Source organism: Paramisgurnus dabryanus, chromosome 4 (assembly GCF_030506205.2).
Source record: "Paramisgurnus dabryanus chromosome 4, PD_genome_1.1, whole genome shotgun sequence".
Taxonomy (NCBI): Eukaryota; Metazoa; Chordata; class Actinopteri; order Cypriniformes; family Cobitidae; genus Paramisgurnus; species Paramisgurnus dabryanus.
The window spans coordinates 21,780,469-21,806,732 of NC_133340.1; the positions used below are offsets into that span (position 1 = coordinate 21,780,469).

The window sequence follows — 26,264 nt, forward strand, 5'->3', positions numbered from 1 at the left end:
ATGACTTTGTTACTTAGTATTTTTGTCTTGTTTTCAGTTGAAATATCTAAAAATTCTTAAGTTAAGATGTTTTTACTTGATGAGCAAAATGACCTAAGAAAATAAGTCTAGTTTTTAAACAAAAAATATACAATTTAAGTAAATCTGTGCTAAAAACGCAAGCAAAAATATCAGCCAATGGGGTGAGAAAACTTTTTTTCTCATCCCATTGGCAGATATTTTAGCTTGTTTTAAGCACAAATTCACTTAAATTGTATATTTTTTATTTTCTTAGGTAATTTTGCTCATCAAGAAAAAGCATCTTAATTTAAGAATTTGTAGTTATTTCTATGGAAAAAATAAAAAAATTACTATTTAAGTGTGCAGTGCACTGGGTAAAATTTCAAATGCTAAGTTGAAGAAAATAACACGTGAAGCGAAGTAAGTTTTCAATCTTACCTGGGATCACAAGCAGACAGATTAGAGAGAAAAGAGCAAACATTCTGTAAGACATAAAGATTTTAAATTACAAAAAAATGTAAAACAGGTGTACTTGCATGATTTTTAGTTAACTTAGTACAAGAATATTTATTACTGTAATTGCATAATGAATAATGTATTCAAATCATAAGGTAAATAGTTTTAGTAGTCATGCAGTATTGCTAGAAATTTATAAGGATTGTCTACATATTTGAAATCCATGATAATTATATTCATGAAGTTGTATGTAATATAAAACTCATAAAAGTGTAAAATATTAAGGGGTTTAGACTGACCTTGCTTCTGTGTTCAGTTGTTTTACTGTCTGCAGCAGAGAAATTTATCTGACACGCCCAATATCTTGACACTTCCTCTTGATTGCTTCTTCTCCAGCCACAAACATTAAAGGAGAACTTTAGGGCGAAGTTTATATTTCTTATTTCGCATGCACAAATATACATACATACACACACACAAAGAGTTTGGTTCCAAAACGCGATAAACGCCTTTTTTTATAGTTACCGTCAAAATCAGTAATGTTTGTATCTTGTCAGTATTAAAAAGTAAATTCTTAATTTTAGACAAAATCCGATATCCGCATGTTATTCTGTCATCTTTTCTCCCTTTTTCCCAAAACATGATAAAAGCCATCCTTTCCTGCAGAATGCAATAAATCCACAGCGCACCCTTCCATGTGCTGTTAACAATAATGACAGCGCTTTGAATACACACGGAATCCTAGTTTTTCTCATCTACTTTGTATTTTGTGATCAACAAACAAATAAAAGAATACTATTAATGGCATTGATAAAACTGTGGTGTTTTTTTGTGGCGGGAAAGAAACGAAAGCCATCAAAATAATTTACGCCAGAGGCACTCAGGAGAAGGAAAAATGCCGTCTGTTGCTTGTTCTCCCGACAGCATCAAGCTTCTGTCATGTTAACACATTGGAACCAAACTCTTCATGTACACTAGATGTCGCCTTGGGGTTCTAAGCATACGTCAAAACCGCCGCCATCTTGGAACAGGGGTCTTGTCATAGAAACTAGCTAGGTAACGCTGCTATCTCCTCCTGTACTTCGAATTCATGGACCATGCTGGACTTTTGTGCTGCTTATGAATGTTAGGCGTGCTGGCACTATGCATTATATTTAGAAAAAGTAGATTTTCTTATTATCTAAACTTTTTCTTTAGACTCAATGTCTCAATGATACATGTCTGACCTTTGGAACAAACAAAAAACCCTAGAAAGTCGCATTAATGCGATTTATGGTGATTTTGGTTCCACTTTTGCCTACATTGACGCTGATGCATTAAAGAGGAGGGGCTCCCCTGTGTCAAGACGGCGGCTCTATTTGACGCATTTGTTCCAATGAACTGCCATAGCCAAGACGACATCTAGTGTACATATCTACACTGTAAAAAGTTAGCTGTAATTATGCAGCTGGTTGCCAGTAACTTACTGTAGAAGATAAAGACTGAAAATGTTTCATGTTCATTTAACTTTGAACAAACTTGTGCCAGTAAATAACATAAATGTAAAATCTACACTAACTTACTGGCAGCTATTTGGGGCACAAATTCAAAATAAGTGTTCGGAGTGTCGTGTGTTGCTTGCGTTTTCAAAATATGTGCTTGTTACCTCATGTAAAGCATGTGCATCACGTGTTTTGTCAAAATAAGTGCCTGCTGCACAGGCATCAAAACCGTTTATGATAAAAGAGACGCTCACGTTCACAAAATACACACAAGACACTCACTCAACAGTAAAGTCTGATAAAAACAAGGGGCATAGTGCACTTTCTGTGGGTTACAACTTATATAAAGTTTTGTAAATCTATTTCTGTGTACAAGATCTTGCACGTCCAGCACTTACTATCCTATGGTAATTATTGATGGAAAAAAGAAAAGGCAAAAGGAAACCCGAGCATCTTATTCAGGGATATGCCAAATAAGAAAATAAAATATATTTTTTCGATATCTCATTCCAGAGTATTTCCATTTTAAAAGAATTCTTCAAAAAATAAAAATACTTCATAAAGACATGAGTTAAAGGACAGATTTGTCAATAAATATCTTAATGCTTTATTATTTTAAAATACAGAAACTTAAAGTACTGTTAAGTAAATAATAATCAGCACATCAGACAGTTCACTTTACACCTTTACAGATTCAACTCTTACCAACCTGACATCTAGGGGTAGATAGTGGTAACTACACAATGGTAATAAGAGACAGTATTTTATTTCTAGTATAGATGATGCTGATATAAATGAATCTGAATTGCACCAAGTTGCACTTACTGTTGCTAGCCCTTAACTATAAACCACTTCACTATTCATCAAACAAACATCCAGTGTTTAATGTCATTATATCTTCTTCTGTCCTCTCCAGCTGTTTTTGATGGCAGAGCTGTGTGCTTTCAGGGTTTTCTGTTATCAGTGGGTTTCCTCACATTCTAGAAAACAAAGTAAAAATAAACATCACAACCAAAGCATCAGATTATAAACTAGGACCAAAACCTAACAAGAACCACCGAGTAACTCACATCCAGTGTATCATAATCAGAACTTGTGGTCTTGGGGTCAAGGGTCATGTAAGTCTCTTCAGAAGACTTCATCTGATGACACAGATTAATGAGAAAATCAAACTGACAGCTCACAAATGAGAAAATACAGCAGGAGAATCTCTCACCGTTATATGGTCCTGTAGATTTGTGTTGTTTTGAACGTCTGATGTTGCTCTTTTCCTGTGAAGCAAGAAATATTCATTTATTATGAAAACATCAACTTCTGTAGAGGTGGCCCTCTTTTAATATTTTAAGATATCTTTAAAGTTTTTGTTAAGCTCGGCAGTGTCTTACACATTGTAAGAGTGTACGCAGTAAATCATTTTTCACGCACGTTGCGTTTTAATTGCCTTCTAGGTCGTAGGATCATGCAAAATTTCTGACACTACCAGTAAATAATCTTTGATCGCAAGACCACAATTGTCGTCTTTGTATCTCTCTCACTAACCGAGGACCTAGAAATCATCACGAATGTTTCACACTGGCCATCTTTCATCTGGGATCCCAGATAGCATGCAACCATTGAAACAATGTTAAAAATCGTTGATTTGTCAATGTTAATATCATTGAATCAATATCACGTTTGCACCCTTCATTAATATTGAAAAAATATTGAAATGTCAACAAATCACCATTATCGTGATCAGTGTTTGCTTTAGTTGGGCCCTTTACTCTTGTGTTTTAATGGTAAGTTTTCTTTGGCTGCTGAAGCAGTGTAGTAAAATACATCTGCTATTGCAAAAAAAACAAAGATCTAATGTCATCAAGTAGTTTAATTCCTGTAGATATATCTGAATAATAATAATAATGAAATACTGTTGAAGTTGTGCAAGAAATGAATGTTACAGTACTAGTTGGAAGCAGTGTCAGGTCTGTTATCTTGAGGATTACAAAAACACATTTAAAAAGTTAAACTAATGAACCTATCTCTGACATCATGAATCGGTCTATGAATCTCATCATTGGTGACGATCAACAAAAGAAACCTTCATGCTGCAATGCATGCTGGGTAACATCATAGTACTAAACTAATTTATAACTCCCAGCATGCATTGCAGTTGATCGTTTTATCTGAATTTGTTTGATGATTGTCACCATTGTTGAGATTTGTAGGATGAGTAATGATGTCTGAATGTGTCAGCATTTTTTCTGTTTGTCTTGTCACAGTGTATTCACAAACCAAAACAATTACAATTGTCAAAAATGGATCAACATAATCATGCAAAGCAGCTTAATTTTATTTAATCTTGATTTTTTTCACAAAAAGCAATTAGTTTCAACTTAACTTTGAAACACATATTTCTTTTCCAATGCACATGAGTTTCTACACAAATACATACAAACACTAACAAAATGAAAAGAAAGATTTTACTTAGTGAATAACAAGAGTCAAGGACCCAACTAAAGCAAACACTGATCACAATAGTGGTGGTTTGTTGAAATATCAATATTTTTTCAATATTAATTGAGGGTGCAAACCTGGGGCCGTATTCACAAAGAATTTTAAGGCTAAAAGTAGCTCCTAACTGGCGAATTTAGGAGCAACTCCTAAAAATACTGGGCGTGTCACTCCTAAATTTAGGACTCCTAATTTTTTTCACTAAGAGTAATTCACAAAGCATTTTAGCCCTAAAAGTAGCACCTAAGTCTGGGACAGCTTAAAAGAAGTCGAGAGGACTCCTAACTCACTAAGACCTATTCACAAAGGATCTTAAAATGTCTTAGGTGCTGATCCTCCTTAACATGGACAGTTTCACCAACTCAAAAGCATTGCACATACTTAAAAGCACACTTTAATGTAAGCATACTGTTTATAACATTTGTTTCATAATTCATTACATTCATGGCAAGCAGGAAGTTTTTTAGAATTACATGAAACAATAATGAAATTGAATATTTAATATTATAGGCATATCTGTTTAAAGGCTGCAATCTCAACCCTCTACTGCAATTGTAATGCATACCACTGCCTCTCGCAGTCGTTCGGGGTCCGCGACACAAGCGGGAATGCTGCATTGATCTGCAACAAATCCTCTCCCATCAGTAATGCGCGGGTTGATCCGAAATGAGCGGATGCCTGAGGTCACCCGCGGATTTTTTGCGGTCCGACTTGCGGGCGGGTTAGTTGAAAACGTTGGTAGGGTGCCGGTTGTTTTGTACATTGACCCGCGCATCATTGTCTCGCATGTCTCACGCTTAGTTTTGCTTGATATCTCAGTGCCGAATTTCCCTTTTATTACGTTTCTTTTTTCCAGCAGTAACATCCTGCATCCAGTTGGGCTTTCTTTTCCGTTTTGGCGAGTTCATAATCCACCGTCATTTATTTATTACATTAGGATTCTTCAATATGGGCAACATTTCCTTGCTTTAAGTAGTCTATTTAGGCTAATAGGATGTCAATTAATCAAGCAAGTGTTAATGCAATGTCGTTTTTTATTATTAGGCAATGGCGGTTTTCATTTGGGTATTAGGCTACCTTGATTTAATTTAATTTCATTCACGACTTTTCTTTAATACATGCATTTTGATGGCATTACTATTATTATTTTGTGTAGGACACCGACATATTTCGATGTTGTAATTCCATGATTTGGTGCGTCTGTGTTATGTTTCGCATGACAGCCCTGTCATCTAACAACCAATCACCGTGGTCATTGCGAGGCAGCTCGTGCATGAGAATTGACGTCATCCGTAGCAACGAAGACTCACTCTTAGTTTAGGAGTTATCATTTTTCCTTACTAAAAGTAGGTCTGAAAGGCGTTTTGAATAACTTTTAAGAGAAAACTCCTAGCTAAAATCTTTTAGTGCAATTTAGGAGTACTCTTAGTGGTAAGATAAAATGCTTTGTGAATACGGCCCCTGATATTGATCTAATGCAGTTAACATTGACAAATCAACAGTTTTTAACATTGTTTCAATGGTTTGCATGCTATCTGGGATAGTGGAAAACCGCGATTTAAGTCAGTCAAAAAGAATGTGTCAAATGAATCGACGTACATAAAAGGTCCAAGTACATAACTGACAAAATTCTCCTTCCCATACGCATTCAAAACATACACTCACTTCTCCCAATACAGAATAGCTTTTCATCGGTTTCCAAGTTAAACTAAACACAACTGGCAACCACTTCCAGTAATGTCTCGCCCTAACATCCCATTTCAAAGTGAAATTACATCAAGGCATTTCGTAACACTTCAGTGAACATTTAAATTCTCACCTTCTGAGAAATATCCACACAACAACCAACAGTATCACAGATACAGATGTGATGACAACAGCAGATATCACTCCCACTGTGACCTTACTCACAGCCGGGCGGTTTCCTACTAACATGTAGAGCAAAATATAAAATGTGACATAACGTGATCTATGTGTAATCTGTTTAGTCTTACAGATGACTTACCTCCAGGTTTAACGCTGACGGTAACAGACGAGGAGTAGAATCCCTCAGGACCGCTTAACATGCAGGAATATCGACCTGCATCCTCCAGTCTGACAGAGTTGAGATCAAGCTGGTTAGTCCCATAGTTTTGACTGTACAAACGACCATCTTTCCTCCAGATGTAGGTTGGCACGATCATGGAGGGGATGCAAGAGCCGCAAAAAAACACCAACCAATCTCCTTCTGTCACCACATCATACGGGGAGATCACCTTCACCTTTGTATCTACACCAAAAAGATGTTGATGCATGATATACACCTTAATCTCTATTGTGAGATAATGAAGAGACAAACACTTTGTGCTTTCATAAAAGTTCCTAAAACTTTTGGAAAAGTTAAATAGAACAATGCAGAGATGGTTTTGATTGGTTTCGTTCTATGATAAAGTTATTTCTTTAGACCAGTGATTCACAAACTTTATTAGTTGAGGGCCCCCTAAGTATATATGTGACAATCTGAGCAACCCCGAACCTTTACATTCGATTAATTTTGCAGTTACATTGACAAGCACATTGAGATGGAGTGAGCAAAATTGAAATAATTATTTTACACAAGAAAATATTTTAACTACCTTATCTTGGCACTGGAAGGTTGGGAAGAACTGCCTTAGAAATTTGGACCATTCAACCCAAAACGTTTATTATGTTTCAAATTTTACACACAAAATGTTGGGTTGTTTTTACTCAAGGTTGATTAAAAATGGTCCAAACCCGGCCGTTGGATAAAATTTATTGTTGTGGAAAACCTAGACTTGACTTAAATGAGGTTGACATTGTTACTGAAAAACAGCATCATGTTACTTTTAACAATTTTATTCTTGTAATATCTTAAATTAGGGGGTTAATAAGAAAGTGGATTCTTGCATGATCAGTTCTGCGGGGCACCTGTGGGGCTTTTGCCCAGAGACACCATTAGGTCCTAATACAAGAGAGGACCAAGAGCAAGTCCATCTATGTTTCATATAAAATCATTTATCACATTAACCCAGATTATATTTATATTTGAATTCATGGCTGGGTAACAATAACCTAGCCTATAGGTTTATTTATAACCCAATGACTAAGTTTGCACACATTTAACCCAAACATAGGTTAAAACAAACCATTTTTTTTAGCTTGCAGAACTTATTTTACCCATCTTTTATGTTTAACATTTAAATTAACCCATGCCTTAGATTTACATTGTGTGCTAATTTAAAAGGTTGGCCACTAAAGCCTGCCAACAAACGCACCTGTTACGCTCAGATTGACACCACTAGAAGTTGACCAGGTTTCACCAGAAATACCTCTCCTGAACCTGATACAGAAGATGCCGGCATCAATGTGTCTCACGTTCTTCAACAGCAGCGAGCAGTTGCCAACGTCACCTCCAGTTGAGTTCACAAACTCCACACGGCCTTCAAATGCAGGATCCTGAGAGACGACCCTAATCCTTTTCCCCCTCTGAAAAACCCATTGCCCTATGTTCAGCTTTCCATATCTGGAGTCACGGTACGTGCAGGGTATGAGAACCGTCGACTGTCGGACAACACACATAGTACTGATAATATGAGTAACCGCACACTGTTGCAAACCTGGAACACATGCAAAACCATAGAAGAGAATTGTGTACGTTAATTTTCCACCGAATGCAACATCCTTCCTCTTATGGTTAATCATAAGACTATAGGGTTAAGATGAGGTTATGGAATTTTTTGGAGACTGTCAAAAATGCATCTAGATTTATCTAGAAGAGCAGGTTTTTAGCCTTTTGCTCTCCCAACCCAGATGTGAACAAGACGCAAGAGCAGGGGTGGGCATAGAGGGCCACAGTCCTGCAGAGTTTAGCTTCAACCTTAATCAAACACACCTGAATGTCATTTGCAAACAGTCCTGAAGACTTGATTTTTTTCCCAAACCAGTTCAGATAGGAGTTTTACTTAAACATGAGCTCAGGGGCAGAAAGAAATTTGATTGGTTCACAAAAATGACCAATGAAAGTCCTCAACCGGAGCCTTCAAGGCAGCTTCTGCAGTGAAGCAGTTCGAGCTCACCGTTGGTCAGGTGAGTAGCGCAGATGGTTAGATAGGAATGTGACTAGTTTTGAGTTCAGCTCGAAATGTTTCGAGCGTTTAAGTTACGTGTTACCACGTTGTCATGTGTCCGTGGCACGACTTTCTTTTTCGTGCCAGTTTCACGTAATGGTTACTCAATTTTTTTCCCTTTTTTCAAACCATTGTCGTTTGGGATTGGGGTTAGATTTGTGGGGTTTTTTTATTTTTAAACGGTTTTCGCGCGAGGATAAGTTGGGTTTGGGTTAGAATGGCAGTGGTTTATACATTTATTTGTCAGATATTTAAACTGCTTTCACTTGATGTTGGGGTTAGAGTTGGGTTTGGGTTAGGATGTCATTTTACATAACAGAAAGTTGTTCTAACCCCAATCCCAAACGACAATGGTAAGAAAATAGGAAAAACAATTGAGTAAACATTACGTGAAACTGGCACGAAAAAGAGAGTCGTGCCACGGACACGTGAAAACGTGGTAACACATAACTTAAACGCTCGAAACATTTAGAGCTGAATTCAAAACAGTCACATTGCTATCTAACCATCTGCGCTACTCACCTGACCAACGGTGAGCTCGAACTGCTTCACTGCAGAAGCTGCCTTGAAGGCTCCGGTTGAGGACTTTCATTGGTCATTTTTGTGAACCAATCAAATTTCTTTCTGCCCCTGAGCTCATGTTTAAGTAAAACTCCTATCTGAACTGGTTTGGGGAAAAAAATCAAGTCTTCAGGACTGTTTGCAAATGACATTCAGGTGTGTTTGATTAAGGTTGAAGCTAAACTCTGCAGGACTGTGGCCCTCGATGCCCACCCCTGCTTTACATCCTCCTCCCCTTTTGACTGTGGCAAGAAAAAAACTGCTGACTGCACTTTTCTGCAATATTATCCATAACAATACCACATTGCTGATCTGAAGAAGAATCATTATCACAATATTATGTTTGTAAAGTATTGAAACTCTGTCATGGCCTTTATATGTCAACAGATGTTTTAAAACAAGCAGAATTCTTATCAAATCTCAGGCATCACATTTGAGACATCAGCATAAACTGTGATTTATACTTCTGCATAGGACCTCCATAGGCTGTATGTGACTTCACGCTTACATTTCCAAAAACATCACAACACATCGGTTTTACACAGACTGCAAGCACTGATTGGTCTGCTAGAACCTCTCCCATCATGTAAAAAAAATCTGATAACAAGAAGTTTGTTAACTTTTGCCAGAACTTCAAATATATCAAAGTTTAATGTCATAAGCTAACGCTAGCCCAAAGTCTTTTAAAGTTCACTCTTATTTTGCTTTTATTTAACGATAATTAAGATGTATAGGGGAAGAGGAAGTTAGAGCAACATATTGCTGAATAAGATCTGAATGTACAGAATTAAGAGGATCTCTCAAATCAGGTTCCAAATAAGAAATAAGATCATCCTCTTGACTTCCTATTTCTGAGTATTTCTACGCTGTAAAAAAGCTGGTTCAACTTAAAAAGTAAAATATTGCATTAATTCAATTTAAAAATATTAGCATCAAACGATAAACTCTACATGAGGACCAAAATATAACAAGAACCACTGAGTAACTCACATTCAGTGTGTCATAATCAGCACTCATGGTCTTGGGGTCAAGGGTCATGTAAATCCCTTCAGAAGACTCCATCTATAACAAAGATTAATAAGAAAACCAAAGCTCACAAATGAGAAAATACATCAGGAGAATCTCTCACCGTTGTATAGATTTGTGTCATTTTCAACGTCTGATGTTATTCTTTTCCTGTAAAACAAGAAAAAAATATTTATTTTGGATTCATAAACTTCTTTAGGACGTGAAAAATTCTCATTGGGACGATATAAGCATTCAAAACATACAGTCTCTCACTTCTGCCAATACAGATTAACAACTTTTCTGACATAATTTTGCATTTTTCATCAGATTCCAAGCTGTGGGGTAAACTAAACACTACTGGCCATTTTAAAATGAGGAGCAGCTACTCAACGTCACACCCTAATTTCCTGTTTTAAGTGAGGAATTGTGTCTGACATGTTTTCTCGTAAATTGAAATGAAAAGATTAGTCAGTAAATGAAATGCCTTTCCATAAAAGGATACTTTAGTCATTTTACTGGAATTTGACTCTTATTCACCATTTAAAGGGAAATCCACCATTTTTTTATATTTTACTATGTTCTTACCTAAACTTAGACTAATTAATACATACCTATATTTTTTTCAACGCATGCCTTTCATCTTTGCACAGCGCTTCGTGAATGTGTTAGCATTTAGCCTTACCCAATTCATTCCTTAGGATCCAAACAGGGATGAATTTAGTAGCCACCAAACACTTCCACTTTTTCCATATTTAAAGACTGGTATCCAAGGTCCTGTTTTTCCTGTGTTTTTGAAGCTATGATTGTGTTTATAGTGCACAATATAACATGCGTTCATGTTTTGTCTTTTTTTTTAAATGCAGTATTTTTCACACAATTGACTTTTCTCTATAGCGCTGTTTTCACTGTCCTCAAAACGGGCTGATGTCTTTCTTGTTCTGTGAAGTGCCTCCTTCAGAAATACGTAACTAGTTCTGATTGTGTAGTTTGTTTAGTGTGTTGTGATTCGACAGCAGATTAGCTTAGCCAGAGCCGTTTGAGCTTAGCTGGCGACTGATGTATTCCTGTGGGCGGAGTTAGTCAAAAACTCTTATATTGACGTCATTCAACCAGGAAGTAGAGCGCTGTAGTCCAAACCGGCCGTTCGCTGTAGGCTTTGAAAGGGGAATTCTGTTAAAGAAAATATATATCGCTTGGCATTAAATTTTAAGTATAATTTATGTTCTAACAGCAACATTACACACTAACTAAAGTTTAAAAATGAGATCAGGAAAAAACAGGACCTTTAAACATATACATATCTGTACCTAAATGTTAGATCAAATGACCTAAGAATGCTGTAATGTATCTCCTCTTCCCCTTTTAACCGTGGTAAGAAAAAAAAATGTCTGACTGCACATGAATTTTGATTATTTATAATAAAACCACAGTTAACACTGCTGATCTGATCAAGCTAAGCGTCATATCATATAGCTATATCATGTTTTTAAAGTATGAAAAGTCTATGATGGCAGTTATCTGTATGAAAACAAGCAAATATTCATCTAAACTCAAAGGCATCACATTTGTTAAAGTGACACATCTCCATTGTCCTACACCCTAATTTATTTTTACAGATGAACACAAAAGATATTTTAATAAATGATGGTAAGGAGACAGCTTCCCAGCTAACAGAAAAAAGTTCTAAGAACGTTCCCTGGAAGTTCCCAAGGTTCCCAAAAACGTTCTGCCAACGGAAAAAGTGTCCAGTTTTCTTGCCGTTCTAAGAACGTTTTTGTGTTGTCTCAACGTTAGAGGAATGTTACATTTTACCATTTTTAAACGTTATGACAATGTCATGTTTTAATGTTTACACAATGTTTAAAACAACAACCGTTTATTATATTGACTTGTTTAATTGTTATGTAAATGATAGAGAAACATTGTATTTTATTATTTTATAAAACATTATTTCTGAATGTTCAGTAAATATATTGCTGTAAAAAACACAAATCACTTATTAGGTTTAGATGTTGATGTTTTGTTTAATTTTAAGTCACCATTATTGTGATTAGTGTTTGTTTTAGTTGGACTCTTGACTTTTTGCTTCCTAGTTTTTTCCCTGGATGTGTTAACTTTGTGTTAATACACCACATTTGTTATGAACATGTAAAGTTAATAGTGTAATTCTGAGGTAGTTGGTACATAATGGTAAAGATCATCACCTTATTTATTTACTAATCAAAAGTGTATTTTCTGGCAATAATGTAAATGAGATCCAGCACTTTCACAGCAGTTTGTCATTATGGAGTTTTAGAAACTTTGGACAAAAAATATCAGTTGTATATTTGGGACGCATAAACATCAAGAATCAGAGTATGAATCTCAACCATGGTGACAAATAAATGAAAAACTTCATGCTGCAATGCATGCTGGGTATCAACAAATTACAAATCTCATTCAGGACTCCCAGCATGCACTGCAGCATGGATAAATAATGTTTTTTTACAACTTTAATTGTCACCATGGTTGAGATTCATACTCTGATTCTTGATGTTTGTGTGTCCCAATTATACAGCAGATATTTTTTGTCCAAAAATTCTAAAACTCCATAATGACAAACTGCTGTGAAAGTGCTGGATCTCATTTACATCATTGACAGAAAATACACTTTTAATCAGTAAATTAATTAGGTTATGATCTTCACCATTATGTAGCAACACCACAGAATTACACTATTAACTTTACATGTTCATAACAAATGTGGTGTATTAACTCAAAGTTAACACAACCAGGGAAAAAACTTGCAGGCAATAAATCAAGAGTCAAGAGTCCAACTAAAACGAACACTTATCACAATAATGGTGACTTAAAATTAAACAAAACATCAACATCTAAACCTAATAAGTGAATTGTGTTTTCTACAGCAATATATTTACTGAACACTGAAAATAATGTTTTATAAAATAATAAAATGCAATGTTTCTCTATTATTTACATAATAGTCAAACAAGTCAATATAATAAACAGTCGTTGTTTTAAACATTGTGTGAAGATTAAAACATGACATTGTCATAACGTTAAAAATGGTAAAATGTAACATTCCTATAACGTTGAGACAACACAAAAACGTTCTTAGAACGTCAAGAAAACTGGACACTTTTTCCGTTGGCAGAACGTTGGGAACCTTGGTAACTTTCAGGGAACGTTCTTAGAACTTTTTTCTGTTAGCTGGGTTATTGTAACCACTGACTTCCATTATAGGAAAAACAAATATGATGTAATTCACTAGTGGGTACCATCAACTGTGTGCCTCAAAAACTCATACAGGTGTAGAACATAATAAGCGTGAGTAAATTATGACAGAATTTACATTTTTGGGTGAACTGTACCTTTAAGGGGACTTCAGTTGCAACTTGCTCACCCACCGGTGAGAGAGAGAGAGAGAGAGAGAGAGAGAGAGAGAGACTGACTGAATTTGTGTTTTGTGTGTCTATGGGCGGATCGTGGCAGGTCTCTCTTCCGCACTCTCTGGTCAGTGGTCATCATCATGATCTCTAATAATAACTCGAGCAGTAGTAATGTGGTCGCGGCGCAGAAAATCGTCAAACAGCTCAGACTCGAGGCCAAAATACGACGAATTCACGTAAGTTTGTCAACTTCTGCCGGAACAACAAACATAGCAAAGTTTTAGGGAAGATTATTGATGTGACTATGCTAATGCTAACGCTAGCCCACAGCTATAGTTCACTATATGGTTACGTTTTTATGCTTCAGTATACTTTAATAGATCAATAAAAAGTTTGACGGTATATCTTGTCTCCTCCAAAGTTTAGTAATGTGTTTTATAATATTTTTATAGGGTCATAAAATCGTTGAAGTGTAAACTTCACTCAACAGTTGGGTGTCGTTTTCATGTTTATTAATAATGCAAATATATGCAAACGGATCCGGACAGTAACAAGTCAGCTCTGTTGTTTATTACTATGGTACCCAATTCTTACCACGTGTGTGTGTCTAACTACTTAGTGTCACATTTGTGTAATGGTTTTACGCACCGAAGGAAACGGATTATAAAATAAATATAAAACAATTACATTAAACTCCACCTTTTAAAATGTGTAATGATTTTAAGTAAAGTACAGTAACCTTGATTTTGTTGGATTGAAAGCATTTGTATTACTATAGTTTTACCACAGTTATCATTGTAAGTCTATGGTTCCCATAAGCGAGATGATGGTATTAGTACAAACTATGGTTATGAATTAAAACCAAGGATAAATTATATAGGCGTTTTCATCCAACTCACGCGCGTGGTCGCGATTACGCGTCTGGACAGAACTTAACTTCCGGTCTCGGTTTTTAGTGGTCTGGTTAGTAACTTATATTAACTCACTGTAAATAACAAATGTTTTGGTTTCCGATCTGCATTTAACATTGTATACATTATATAGTCCCTGCTGAAAAAAAACAATAAAACCATTACAGAAATTCCTAATGGTTTCCATCAAAATACCAATAGGAACCATTAGCTTTTACCATTAAAACCACTACAAAATCCCCCTTTTGTAGTGTTTTGGGACATATTCCATTAGGATTTAATGGCCCCACCAATAGAACCCAACACATACCAGTAGAGACTAATGCTGTGTTTAGACCAGCCACGGTAGAGGCGTCAAGCGCGAGTGATTTCAATGTTAAGTCAATGTGAAGACGCGTTGACGCGCGTCTGGAGGTCTTGTGGCGCAAATGAGGCGTGAATGGCATTGCCGCGGCAAACGAGCGAGTTAAAAAACAATTTTAAACAAATTTTTTATCTTTGGTGGAAAAACGCACCACATTAACCAATCAGGAGCTTGCTCACGTGAATGCCTCGATGACTAGAATTTCACACGTGAATGAAGCGAGTAAACTCAAAATGTTCAAGCGGCAAACTAGACGCGGTTAGACGAGGTAAAAGAGACCATTATAGTTTCCAATACAACCAATAAAATTCTCATTAAAACCAATGAATCAAATAGAATTTCTGTGATGGTGTCTATTGTTTTTTTAGCAGGGGTATTACACATTTAACATCGTAACATTAGCTCAATGTAGTTTTTGAAAACTTAACTATGATTTGAATATTTTGCTAGTTATCAGAAATAATCTACTCTAGAAAGGACTCCTGTTGTTGATTCTTTGCAGAAGTTACGTTTGTTCCACGAAAGCCGTTCGTTTATGTTGTTACTGCGAAAACCGTCTATAAAGCAGTTTAAAAACAGGTTAATTTACGTGGCTCAGCACTTACTGGATGTTATTTAACATGACAAGCGCATGCTTTTGATGTCTCCAGGTGTCTCAGGCTGCTACGGACCTGAAGAATTTCTGCCTGCAGAATGCCCATAAGGACCCACTGCTGATGGGGGTCCCATCCAGTGACAACCCCTTCAGACCCCCGACCTCCTGCAGTTTGCTTTAGGGTACCACAAGCTTCTCTCTCCTGAACATCTGTCTTTTGGAAGTGGTGCTTGTTTATAATTTCTCTCTCTGTGTTATTTCAGAGGTGATGAAGATGTTGCAGGTGATGTAGCCGTCTCGTTCTCTTAACTTCACACTACCCCTACTGAAACGTCCTGGAGCACTACAATAAAAACATTGCAAAATGCATTGTTTGGCATTAAAACACTGTTTGTATTGTTTCTTAAAGGCTTACTCACCTAAAAACAGAGCTGTTTGTGTTACTCTTTATTTTGTGTAAACTGTTACACCACGTGTGGGCTTGGCTGAATATTTACTGTGTGATGCTGTCTGATCCATTTACAGTTTCAAATTTCTGTAAACTTCATAAGTTACGTGCCCTGAACGCAGATTTTAAGCATACAGTTTTCTGTCGTGCTGTTGTCCTGTATTGTGCAATGCACCAAACACAAATAACACTACATGCATTGGATGTCTGTAATGGTAGATCCAGTCACAATAAAGTAAGAAAGAAACTTTAAAATGTTTTATATAAAAATTAGCTTACATGAAGAGAGGTATTTTTTATTTTAAACTAATTTATAAATGTATACGCAGCAGAATTTGGTTTTGGTTGTATTTTCCAAAAAAAATGTCCTGAGATTCTAGATAACTCAACTGAATTAAGTTACATGTAAACTTTTTACTTCCTGTTGTCTTTTTGCTAAACTGACTTTTAAAATAAAAACTTTTATGACTGATGATTTATCTGTGTGACATTTCTTCACAACACACACTGCTATTAAATTGCAATATATTGAAAAAGCATGTTGACTTTAAATATCATGCCATAAAATAAATAAATTTATTTACCTTAAAATGTTACAAAGCATGGTTGTATACTCTTGATAGCATCTGGTATGGGATCAGTGCTTACAGGTGATCTTAAGTAGACTAAAGTAGTCGATCACTGATGAGATGATTAAGGTTAACCTGCAGATGACAGATAAGATGATTGACTAAATCAACCAGTGGTCACATGAGATCTCAGTTCATTCAATCTGAGAAATCAATCTCTTTGCTCTGGTAAGTTATTTTATGACACTCTCACATCATTATCAATCATATTTAATCCACAAATCATCTCTTTGTATTATTTATTGTATGACATTGATGCTATCGCAGAGGTAAATTTAATGTTATCTTGTGATTATAGCATTGCAGGAGTTGGGTTATGGCACACGGGCAAGTCACAAACCCGGCAACTTCACAAAAGAGACCTCAGGACAGCTCGGGTAAAACTGGCCATAAACTTTTTTAACCCAAAGTCTGAGCATTGAAGTGATTTTGCTAAATCATAAAGCATATCTTGATCTCTTTCAGCATGGCTGAACTCTCTCATCATTCCAATAAATCCGGATGAAACCACTCAAAGTGTCTCACACAGGATCTTCAGAGAGCAGAATGAGCAGACCGTCACATTACAGGTTCACAACTGACACAATTTTACTGACACAGTCACAAGAAATCATACAGTATGATTGTTTTGATAAGTTTGTGATGTAAATCTTGCTTATGCATGTTAAAGAGCACCTATTTCATTGCTAAAAACAACGTTATTTTGTGTATTTGGTATAATACAATGTGTTTGCGTGGTTTATGGTGTAAAAAATGGTGCATTATTTTCCACATACCGTACATTTTTGTAGCTCCTGATTTCACTCTTGTTCTGAAAAGCATGGATTTGAAAAGCTCGGTGTCCCTGATTGGCAAGCAAATCTGTACGCTGTGATTGGCCTGAATAGCGCTGACATCAGTCAGAAACGTGAGGGTCTTTACCATGTTTGAAAGATTTGGTTGCTAGCAGGAGTTAACTTACAGGCAGTGAGTCAAAGCGAGAGGAATTATGATAATGTCGGTCTTGTCCACATCATCAATCCCTGGAAGTAAACCGTTGCCTACAATCCGTGTGTTTGTTGTAGTCCAAGAAAAGACATTTTCGTTGGAGACGATAACTTGCGTCATCGTTTACTTTGGGGTTTGTACCTAGCGTGGCCATACGTGCCATTTTCGCCTGACGTGTCCTGGCCAAGATTTCGGGTGCGTCCTTCGGAAGTCGCATTGGTCGACCGCATCCATTTAATATTTCCGATTCTATTTCAAGAAAGCAACTGTTACATTTCAAGCTAAGAATAAAACTATAATGATTGTATGTCTTAAGAGAAATAAATCTTAATTTTAGAATGCTTTTAACTGAAATGTGAGAACCTCGATGACGTATGCTGTCGACCAACGCGACTTCCAGAGGACGCACCCGAAATCATGGCTAGGACACTTCCAGCGAAAATGGCATGTATGGCCACCCTATTTGTACCTTTTGCATATTGTTAACATGTACCAATACACACACACCAACGGAAATTAAAAAACATGAATCTGACAATAGGTGCTCTTTAAAAGGGACAAATCCAAAAAAGGAAAATTATGTGATAGTTACTTACTCCTTTCTTGGCCCACCAAAAGAAGGCGTGACGTCTAGGGACAAAACTATAGGGCCTGTGTCTCAAAAGGGTATATTTACATTTAGGCATGTAGTAGCTTATATCTGAAGAGACTTATGAAGGTGGGGAAAATGATAAAGAGATAAATCCTAGTAAAAAACACTGTGTAAGGGCCCAGAGCAACATTCTGACATGCTTTCTCCTGTGGATCACTGATTTTTACAGGAGCAACTCACAGAAAAGGATCTCCACATTTCCAGACTGCAAGACTCACTGAACTCTGAAAGAGAAAAGGTAAAAGTATCTCATGAGTAAATTCATTATGATTGAGTATGGTTGATTTAGTACAGTCCTGTTATGTGTGTATATGTTTATTAATAATTTCTCTATGTCAGTGTGCGAGACTCCAGCGTCGCTGTAACCTGCAGGGGACGGAGCTGAAGCGAAGGGAACAGCACTTGAATCGTATGAGAGAGAAACTCTCACAGATCACAGACAGACAGAAACCCCGTGGTGCCTGTGAGATTTAAAGACAACTCACACATTTATTTTCTACTAATGTTCACATTTAATTCATTTAACAGTTTCATTCATTAGCTGCTTTATAGCATCTAGTTTTATTGCCAGTCAGAGGCAGGTGGTCTTTATAATTATGAAGTCAGACATTCTTATTAAAATAAATATAATAAATGCTCTTTTTTTATCCAAAATATATTTAAAATGTATTTTGTCAGCTTTTACAAATGCAAGCTTTTAGTTTGACATTTAAACAAACAAATATTATCTGAAAAGTACAACTTTGATGAATTGGGACAAAACTCGCTTTAAAGAAATGGTTCAATCCCAAAATGCAAAATTAGCCCATATTTTATTCACCTATATGCCATCCTAGGTTTATATATGATTCATTTCTTCTTTTCCGCTTTATAATGGCATTGGATAGTGCCCCATTATTTAAAGATTTAGAAAGCACACCAGTCCATCAAAGACTGATCCAAACAGTTATTAAAAGTCTTCTGAAGGGAACCGATGGGTTTTTCTAAAATTGGGTCAAAAGTCTGACTTCTGTCTGACCTTAAAGGTTCTCTAAGTGAATTCACGCGTTTTAGACCATTAAACATTTTTTTTTACATACAGCACACATCTCCTCACTATCTGCTTGCTACCTGACCGCTGATCAAACTGTAAAAAAACGTGATCTCTGTAGACAGCCCAGGCTCTACAAACTTCAATATACACACAGTGGCCAAACCTGCACCACGAAACAAAACAAAGTTTTACAGGCAATAAACGCCAAGAAGGATTTGGGGGTGGGGGTTGGTCACGTTCACGAAAGCACGGAAGGGAGGGGGAGGAGTTAGCTACGCTCCGTTTGTTTGAAAACAGTTCAAATATCAACAACAAGTGACGTCGAACATATTCGCTTAGAGAGCCTTTAACTCGCTCGTGAACACGCCTAAGGCCATAGTTTATAAAATTTAAAATATAATATATGGCCACTTGGAGGACACTGAGCTTTTCAGCTTTGTAACAAATCAATGCGTTTCAAGGAGGCAGGGCATAGAGAAGCAACAATAATGCATAGACCACACAAACACATTGTATTACAGCTAATACACAAAATAACATTGTTTTAGCAGCATAATAGGTGCTCTTTAATATGGCAAATTCTTATTTTGGAGTGAACTGTTCCTTTAAACTCCTGGAAACTTTCCTTACAGTTCAATAACAATCCTTTTCCTGTTCATAGCCATGGAAATATTAAATGTGTTGCCGAAGCGACCAGGACGGGGAGCGCCTTCCTTCAAGACCGCAAAGGCTGATGGGAGGTGAGATTTGTGTCCTGATTGCCTTTGCTAACAACTTTTGACTCAAATTAATATTTTCACATACAAACCTGCTGTCTCAACATTGAAAGGTGCTGAAATGAATTATGCAGGATTTATACACAACGACCATCTTTTACACTGAATGGAAAGAACTAAAGAGTAAAAATTTATTAGAGAAAATTACTTCAGGAAGTTTAACGGTGTCGTGATAACCTAACCATAACCATACAGGACAGAAGAAGCACTCCGATTGCTTTTGGACCGTCGGGAAGCCGAGCTCCGAGAAGCCATGAGACTACGGCACGGCTTAACCACGCTACTGCACATGCTCAGAAATGAAATGGCACAGGTTTGCTTATTTATGCATGAGATAAATGTGAATTATCCAGACACTTATGATTATGGATGCTTATTCTTATTGCACATTTATTTGTGACAGATGGTATGTCAATTACTGAATTTATTTTTGAGTAGACTCTTGAGGGGAACAACATCACAGAAGCGGAGAAGGATGCGTCAGGCGACAATGTGCTCGTCCAAACGGAGCAGTGTCTCGGTGATCATGTAACAGGCGGTGTGGTCCAGGAGTGGACACATGTGCAGAAACGACTAAGGATGATTTTGTCACAAAGTAAGAACAGGTTTAGATAAATTTGTGAATGCCCAAAAATGGATTTATTTGATAATTTTCCTCATTAGAGAGTTGCATTAATCCAATGTGTATTCTTGTTCATTTGCATATTATGTGTACTACCTATGTGTGTTTGTGTGCATAGGTCCTGTTGCTGAAGGGACAGACCAGGAGAAACTTTTTGCTAAAGGAACGGACCAGGAGAAACTTCTTGCTCATCTTGAGGAAGAGTTGGAGCAGAGCAGACAACTGATCCGAGTACAGCAACAATTACTACAGGTAAATCCACCCACGCACTTATACACACATAGTACAGCAACAGTTAGTATTGGTCATATATATCAATACGGGTAAGTATTTCCTCTCTCAGGACAGTGTAACTACACCCCTGCCGGATGCACTAATGGACTCCTATTACCTGGAGGAGTGGGAGCGGCTGCAGGACAGATGGGAGGAGCTTAAGAGACAGAGGCGGAGCTTTCAGCAAGAAAGGCAGACCTTTACTGAAGCTGCTATCCGACTGGGTCATGAGGTGGGGAAAGCTCAGCGGTTTTATGTGGCTGTGATTTAAAAATGTTTATACTGATGTATATGTGTAATAACCTGTGTGTGTTTTAGAGATGTGAGTTTGAGCAGCAGAAGGCTTCGCTCCTCAAGTCGAACGTCCTCAGTGTTTCTCCCGTAAACAGAAATTCCCATTGGAACAGGAGAGAGAGCACAGCACTCAGCGACCTGCGTACATATATACATACATACACAATGATAGCATTAATATTGCACTATAATACAGAAACATGATAGTGAGTGTGTGTTTGTGTTAGGAGTTGTGGTCCAGGATCAACTCTCTCTGTCTCCATGTGCTCCATGCACACCATCATCTGAGGGGTTAGAGGTCGCAGCATGGTGCCGTCAGAAGAGAGTCATGACCCCTAACACCCCCGAGCTTTACTCTGCTCTTAAACTGCCCTACTACAGGTCAGACATCTCTTGGTTCCTCTATGAAACGATGCATTGATGGATCTACAGTGGTCAGCACTACATAAAAATGTAAACTAGGTTCAAAACATTTGTTATTCTATCTCTTGGATCACATTTAGAGGTCAGCTAAAATGCAAATGATCACACGTACTGGTGTGACAAAATGAATGTTTATGCCATGACACATCCCCCTCACATGAGAAAGTCTGGCTGTGTTCCTTACGCTTAATTGTTTGTTACTGAGGCCTTTGCAAATGAAACATTTTAATTTAATGAATTCATCGCAGAACGTGACTGAATTTACTCATCTTCTGTTTCAGTTCAGAGCGGAGCCCTCAGTCTGACAGCTGGGGGGAGGAGAATGAGAGAGACGGCACTCCGTATATACCCAAAATGAACTGGCCTTTTTAATCGACTGTTTTATTATTTTAGTCATTTCCTGAACAAATTATCGAATGATAAAATATGGAAACTACTTTGTATTCCTTGTTTATAAAAATGGGTATGTTTGGTTAACTTTTAAGCATGTTTTAATAAAGTTTTACAACACATTAAAATGTTCACCATGGTATCCATATTTTCTGTGCCAAAACTGGCAAATCTTTGTGAAAGCAAATACACTTTTGTAAATTTTATAAATGGGTGTTCATTAAATGTAGATGTGATCTGTGCATTTTTGAGGTAGTTTAACATCACAGTTTAGAGTTTTTATTTGTACAGTTTACTTTTAATAATGATAAACAGAAGTTGCCAAAAGTGATGTTCGATTTTGGAAAATTGACAAAAGTTAAACAAAAATGTATCTTTGTCCTTTATTAAAACATTACAGAAGATTTTCTCAAAATCTTTCATCTGTTTTGTGTAGTTGTGCTTTTGTAAACTGATGCTCAGCTTTGGGAAGAATTTTGGGAGGCTTGGCACAAACACACACACACACACACACACAACATGTGCACAAAATGTATTAATGGGGACATATAATAAAAATCAGACTTTTTCCATGTTTAAATGCTATAATTGGGTCCCCAGTGCTTAGCCTAGAAAATGTGAAAAACTTTAACCCAGTAACTTGGTTTTGGTAAACCATTCTCTGCCAGTATGTGGAAAAATAAGTAATTGAAATTTGGCTCCCTTTGTGATGTCAGAAGGGGATAAAACCGCCATTAATCTGCACTGTCCAACCACGGCACTGTCATTGAGTGCAGAGATCAACTTATTTGCATTTAAAAGGACACACCCAAAAACTGCACATTTTTGCTCACACCCACAAAGTGGCAATTTTAACATGTTATAATAAATTATCTGTGGAGTATTTTAAGCTAAAACTTCACATACATACCTACTCTGGAGACACCAAAGATTTATTTGACATCTTAAAAAAGTCTTGTGTATGCTTTATCTCCTGAGCTTTTTGTTTTTTAAGCATTTTGGTATATAAGAATAAAACCATATTTCCTGATGCACAGTCGTTTGCTATTATAGCTAAATAATTGTATCAAGTAAATAGCCTTGCAAGTTTATTGTTCTCCATTATATACCATACTTCTCAGTGGTTGATGGTCCTTGGTGGGAAGCCTAACCGTCTTCTGCCAAATGAGTATTAAAACACGTAACTGAAGTGATTTAAAGTTTTTTTTATTTGTGTGTTGTTAAATGTATTTGTGGAATGAGCTAAATTAATACAATAGTTGTCGGACATGATGGACAGAATGAAATGACACCTGAGCGCATCCAACGCAACTTCTCATTGGTCTGTGACGCCCGCGCGCCCGCCCTTCATAACCCACGCGTGTTCCGCCTGCGCCCAGTTTGTTTTCGGGGTGCGTGCACTCGTGATATGGCCTTCTCTCTGCTAGAGTACATCGTGTCGGTTCATGGATCCATGGAGTCGAAAGATCAGGACTTTCAGCCCTGGAGAGACTACATGGGCTTGGCGGACATGGTGAAAGCCATGCAGAGGACGCCGGCGCTTTTGGAGGCGTCAGGGCGTCGGAAGAGTCCGGTCGAGGGTGTATGTAACGACGAGCGCGCCATCGAACCTTTGGAGTCTCCAAGTGGCCCAACGCGAGCGCGCACGATGCCGGCTAGTGATAAGAGTAGCGCGGGGACCGACAGAAAGTTTTGCAGTTTTTGCAAACACAACGGCGAGTCGGAGACTGTCTTCACTTCGCATTACCTTAAAGACCGTGATGGAGACGTCGTGTGTCCTTACCTGAGGCAGTATGTGTGCCCACAGTGCGGGGCCACTGGGTCAAGAGCACACACCAAGAGATTTTGTCCATTTGTGGACGAGGCCTACTCCTCAGTGTACGTCAGATCTTCACGTTACTGATTTGACTGATTTTAGAAGTGATTTTAACGTTTGCTCTTTTTATCAGTAGCAACGGCTTGTGTCCGAGTTTGAATATGTGGTTTGATTTTGCATGTTTTTGTCACTTTTTAAGAATCTGTTTGCTGTGTTTTCAATTGTTTTTGTGCACTATTGTGTTGTGGGTTTGTGTGTTTTGTGATGTATTTATAAACCTTTATAACAAACTTGTACACAAGCCTTGTAGGCTTGCTACAGGTGCACAAGCTTTACTACAACAAAGACAAGCTCTTTATTTGTGACCAAATTATTTGTATGTAAGAATTATGCTTCTCTGTAGTGCGATTTAAAAAAAGTTTTTTATGTGAAATTTGGTTGTTTTATACTCTTGATGCTGTCTGGTTTTCTTCATCAGTAAAAAGATGCTAACAAAATTGGCTTTTGAGAATTTCTAATTATACACAAACCATAAGAAACGCATGTTCATGAGAAGTACTGGACTAAAGTCTGACAGAAACAACTTGGTTGCATTGAAGTTAGTCATTGTATTAAACATTTATTCATGTTTACATGCTTTTAATACAAAATTTTCCATAATATTAGTCTCAGGCTTTTGGACCCCAGCATATAAAGAGTTCATGTTAAAGTGATTTGCTTGCATCTGTTTTTTATGAACAACAGGAAAGAGTTGGAGGTTGGACAGGTTTATGGCTAGAACTTTGACATCTGGTTGCTAAGGTTACACTTCTTTAACACAAAGGTCACGCCCTATGACTGACAAGACTAGTAATGGTTGCATAAAAGTTAGATTAGCTTAACAGAAACAGAATGACTTTGTAGGGTTGTTTACACCTGGTACAACCTAGTATGTTGTGCTTCTCTTTTATAATTATGCTAAGATATGAGCAAATGGTCGATTGAAAACCGCAGGTATAGATTTGGTTTAAACTAAAACAGTTGTGAATATTCAAGTAGGCTACCTGCTAGCTATTGTAACTTATTACAGTTATGATTTGCTATCTATTACTGCATGTGCATTAGACAGATTAAAATAAAAAAATGGTGGTGATAAAAATTGCAAAATGTAATTTTATAAAATTTTATTGCATTGTGTTTAATTGCATTATTTGTATTAAATCACTTGTTTTGTATTTGTGGGAAAGATCTTTAAGGGGCGGTTTCCCGGACAGGGATTAGACTAGTCCAAGACTAAAACATTTTTAAGAGCTGTCCGAACTGAAAACAACTTGCACTGACATATCTTAAAATACACCAGTGCTCTTTGTTTTGCCTCAAAATGCACACAGGTAATGTTTTTAGTAAGGCATGTTTGTTAAAACTAGCTATATTTCCTAATTAAACTAAGACCTAGTCCTGGAGTAAGCTAATCTCTGTCCGGGAAACCACCCCTAAGAATAATAATTTATTTCAGAGATTACCTTGAAAGGGACATATCATGAAAATCTGACTTTTGCCATGTTTTAGTGCTATAATTGGGTCCCCGGTGCTTTTATCAACCTAGAAAATGTGAAAAAGATCAACCCAGTAACTTAGGTTGGGTAAACCATTCTCTGCAAGCACGTGAAGTCAAGTCAGTGAAATTTGGTTCCCCTTGTGATTTCATAAGGGGATCTTATTATAATTATACTGCCCTTTAAAGGGCACCTAGGTCCGGTTCACGATTTTACATTTCCTTTGGTGTGTGAAGGTGTTTTTTAATGTCAAGGATACTTCCTTAGCAGAACTGGTCCTTACAAGTCAATTCCTTCAGAGGCTAGACAAGGCTCCTCTTTAGTATTTGGAGAATACGTAAATGGGACAGGCTAGCAAGTCCACGTCATTGTGTAATTACATCAGTGAAAAGGTGTGCTTTCAGCGCTGCCGCATAGGATTGTGGGTGATTTCAGAGCGCGAAGGCTACACATATGCATCCTTTCCTGTGTATATTTCTCGAACGAAGGACTCAGTCCTTGGTTGAAATTCCGAGGATCCTCGACATTGGAACAGTCCTTCGACGGATGTCGATGACGTAGCATCCTCGAAATTCTGGCTTTTGAGGATCCTTGAGTGTGTATTAGTACATGTTAATGTAATGCAAAAGGTACAAACCCCAAAGTAAACAATGACGCACGCAAGTTATCGTCTCCAACGAACGTAAATCTCTTTTCTTGGACTACAACAAACACACAGATTGTAGGCAACAGTTTACTTCCTGTGATTGGTGATGTTATAAAGACCGACATTATCATAATTCCTCCCGCTTCAGACTCGCAGCCTGTAAGTTAACTTCTATTAGCATTGCATTGTGAGCAAATCTTTCAAACATGGTAAGGAGCGTCACATTTCCGGCTGACGTCAGAGGAATTCAGACCAAATCTGGCGCTACAAAAATGTACGATATGTAAAAATTATGTGTTTTTTTATCCATAAACCACGCAAACACATTGTATAATACCAAATACACAAAATAAGGTTT

At 37.2% G+C, this 26,264-nt stretch overlaps 3 protein-coding genes across 5 annotated transcripts; all 3 read left to right on the forward strand.

The window, feature by feature from the left end:
* Positions 1 to 13,567: 13,567 nt before the first annotated feature.
* LOC135785634 (guanine nucleotide-binding protein G(I)/G(S)/G(O) subunit gamma-5) lies at positions 13,568 to 16,302 on the forward strand. The gene is made up of 3 exons (XM_065295055.2): positions 13,568 to 13,748; positions 15,438 to 15,564; positions 15,646 to 16,302. Exons 1-2 carry the CDS (start codon positions 13,653 to 13,655, stop codon positions 15,561 to 15,563), a joined length of 222 nt encoding a protein of 73 aa, XP_065151127.1. The 5' UTR covers positions 13,568 to 13,652; the 3' UTR covers position 15,564; positions 15,646 to 16,302.
* Positions 16,303 to 16,554: 252 nt separating this feature from the next.
* Positions 16,555 to 22,094, forward strand: LOC135786125 (afadin- and alpha-actinin-binding protein B). Of its 3 annotated transcripts, none has more exons than XM_073814551.1 (13): positions 16,555 to 16,627; positions 16,758 to 16,836; positions 16,925 to 17,028; positions 18,268 to 18,336; positions 18,438 to 18,561; positions 19,793 to 19,871; positions 20,103 to 20,220; positions 20,346 to 20,502; positions 20,648 to 20,781; positions 20,873 to 21,034; positions 21,121 to 21,238; positions 21,327 to 21,477; positions 21,801 to 22,094. In XM_073814551.1, exons 2-13 carry the CDS (start codon positions 16,776 to 16,778, stop codon positions 21,889 to 21,891), a joined length of 1,368 nt encoding a protein of 455 aa, XP_073670652.1. In that variant the 5' UTR covers positions 16,555 to 16,627; positions 16,758 to 16,775; the 3' UTR covers positions 21,892 to 22,094. The 3 variants fall into 3 exon arrangements, with proteins under 3 accessions (XP_073670652.1, XP_065151895.2, XP_073670651.1); XM_065295823.2 differs by having other exon boundaries at positions 16,556 to 16,627; positions 21,324 to 21,477; XM_073814550.1 differs by lacking the exon at positions 16,555 to 16,627 and having other exon boundaries at positions 16,740 to 16,836; positions 21,324 to 21,477.
* Positions 22,095 to 23,274: 1,180 nt separating this feature from the next.
* On the forward strand, positions 23,275 to 24,406 carry nanos3 (nanos homolog 3). Its single transcript, XM_065274404.2, has one exon. It carries the CDS (start codon positions 23,318 to 23,320, stop codon positions 23,810 to 23,812), a length of 495 nt encoding a protein of 164 aa, XP_065130476.1. The 5' UTR covers positions 23,275 to 23,317; the 3' UTR covers positions 23,813 to 24,406.
* The last annotated feature ends 1,858 nt before the right edge of the window (positions 24,407 to 26,264 follow it).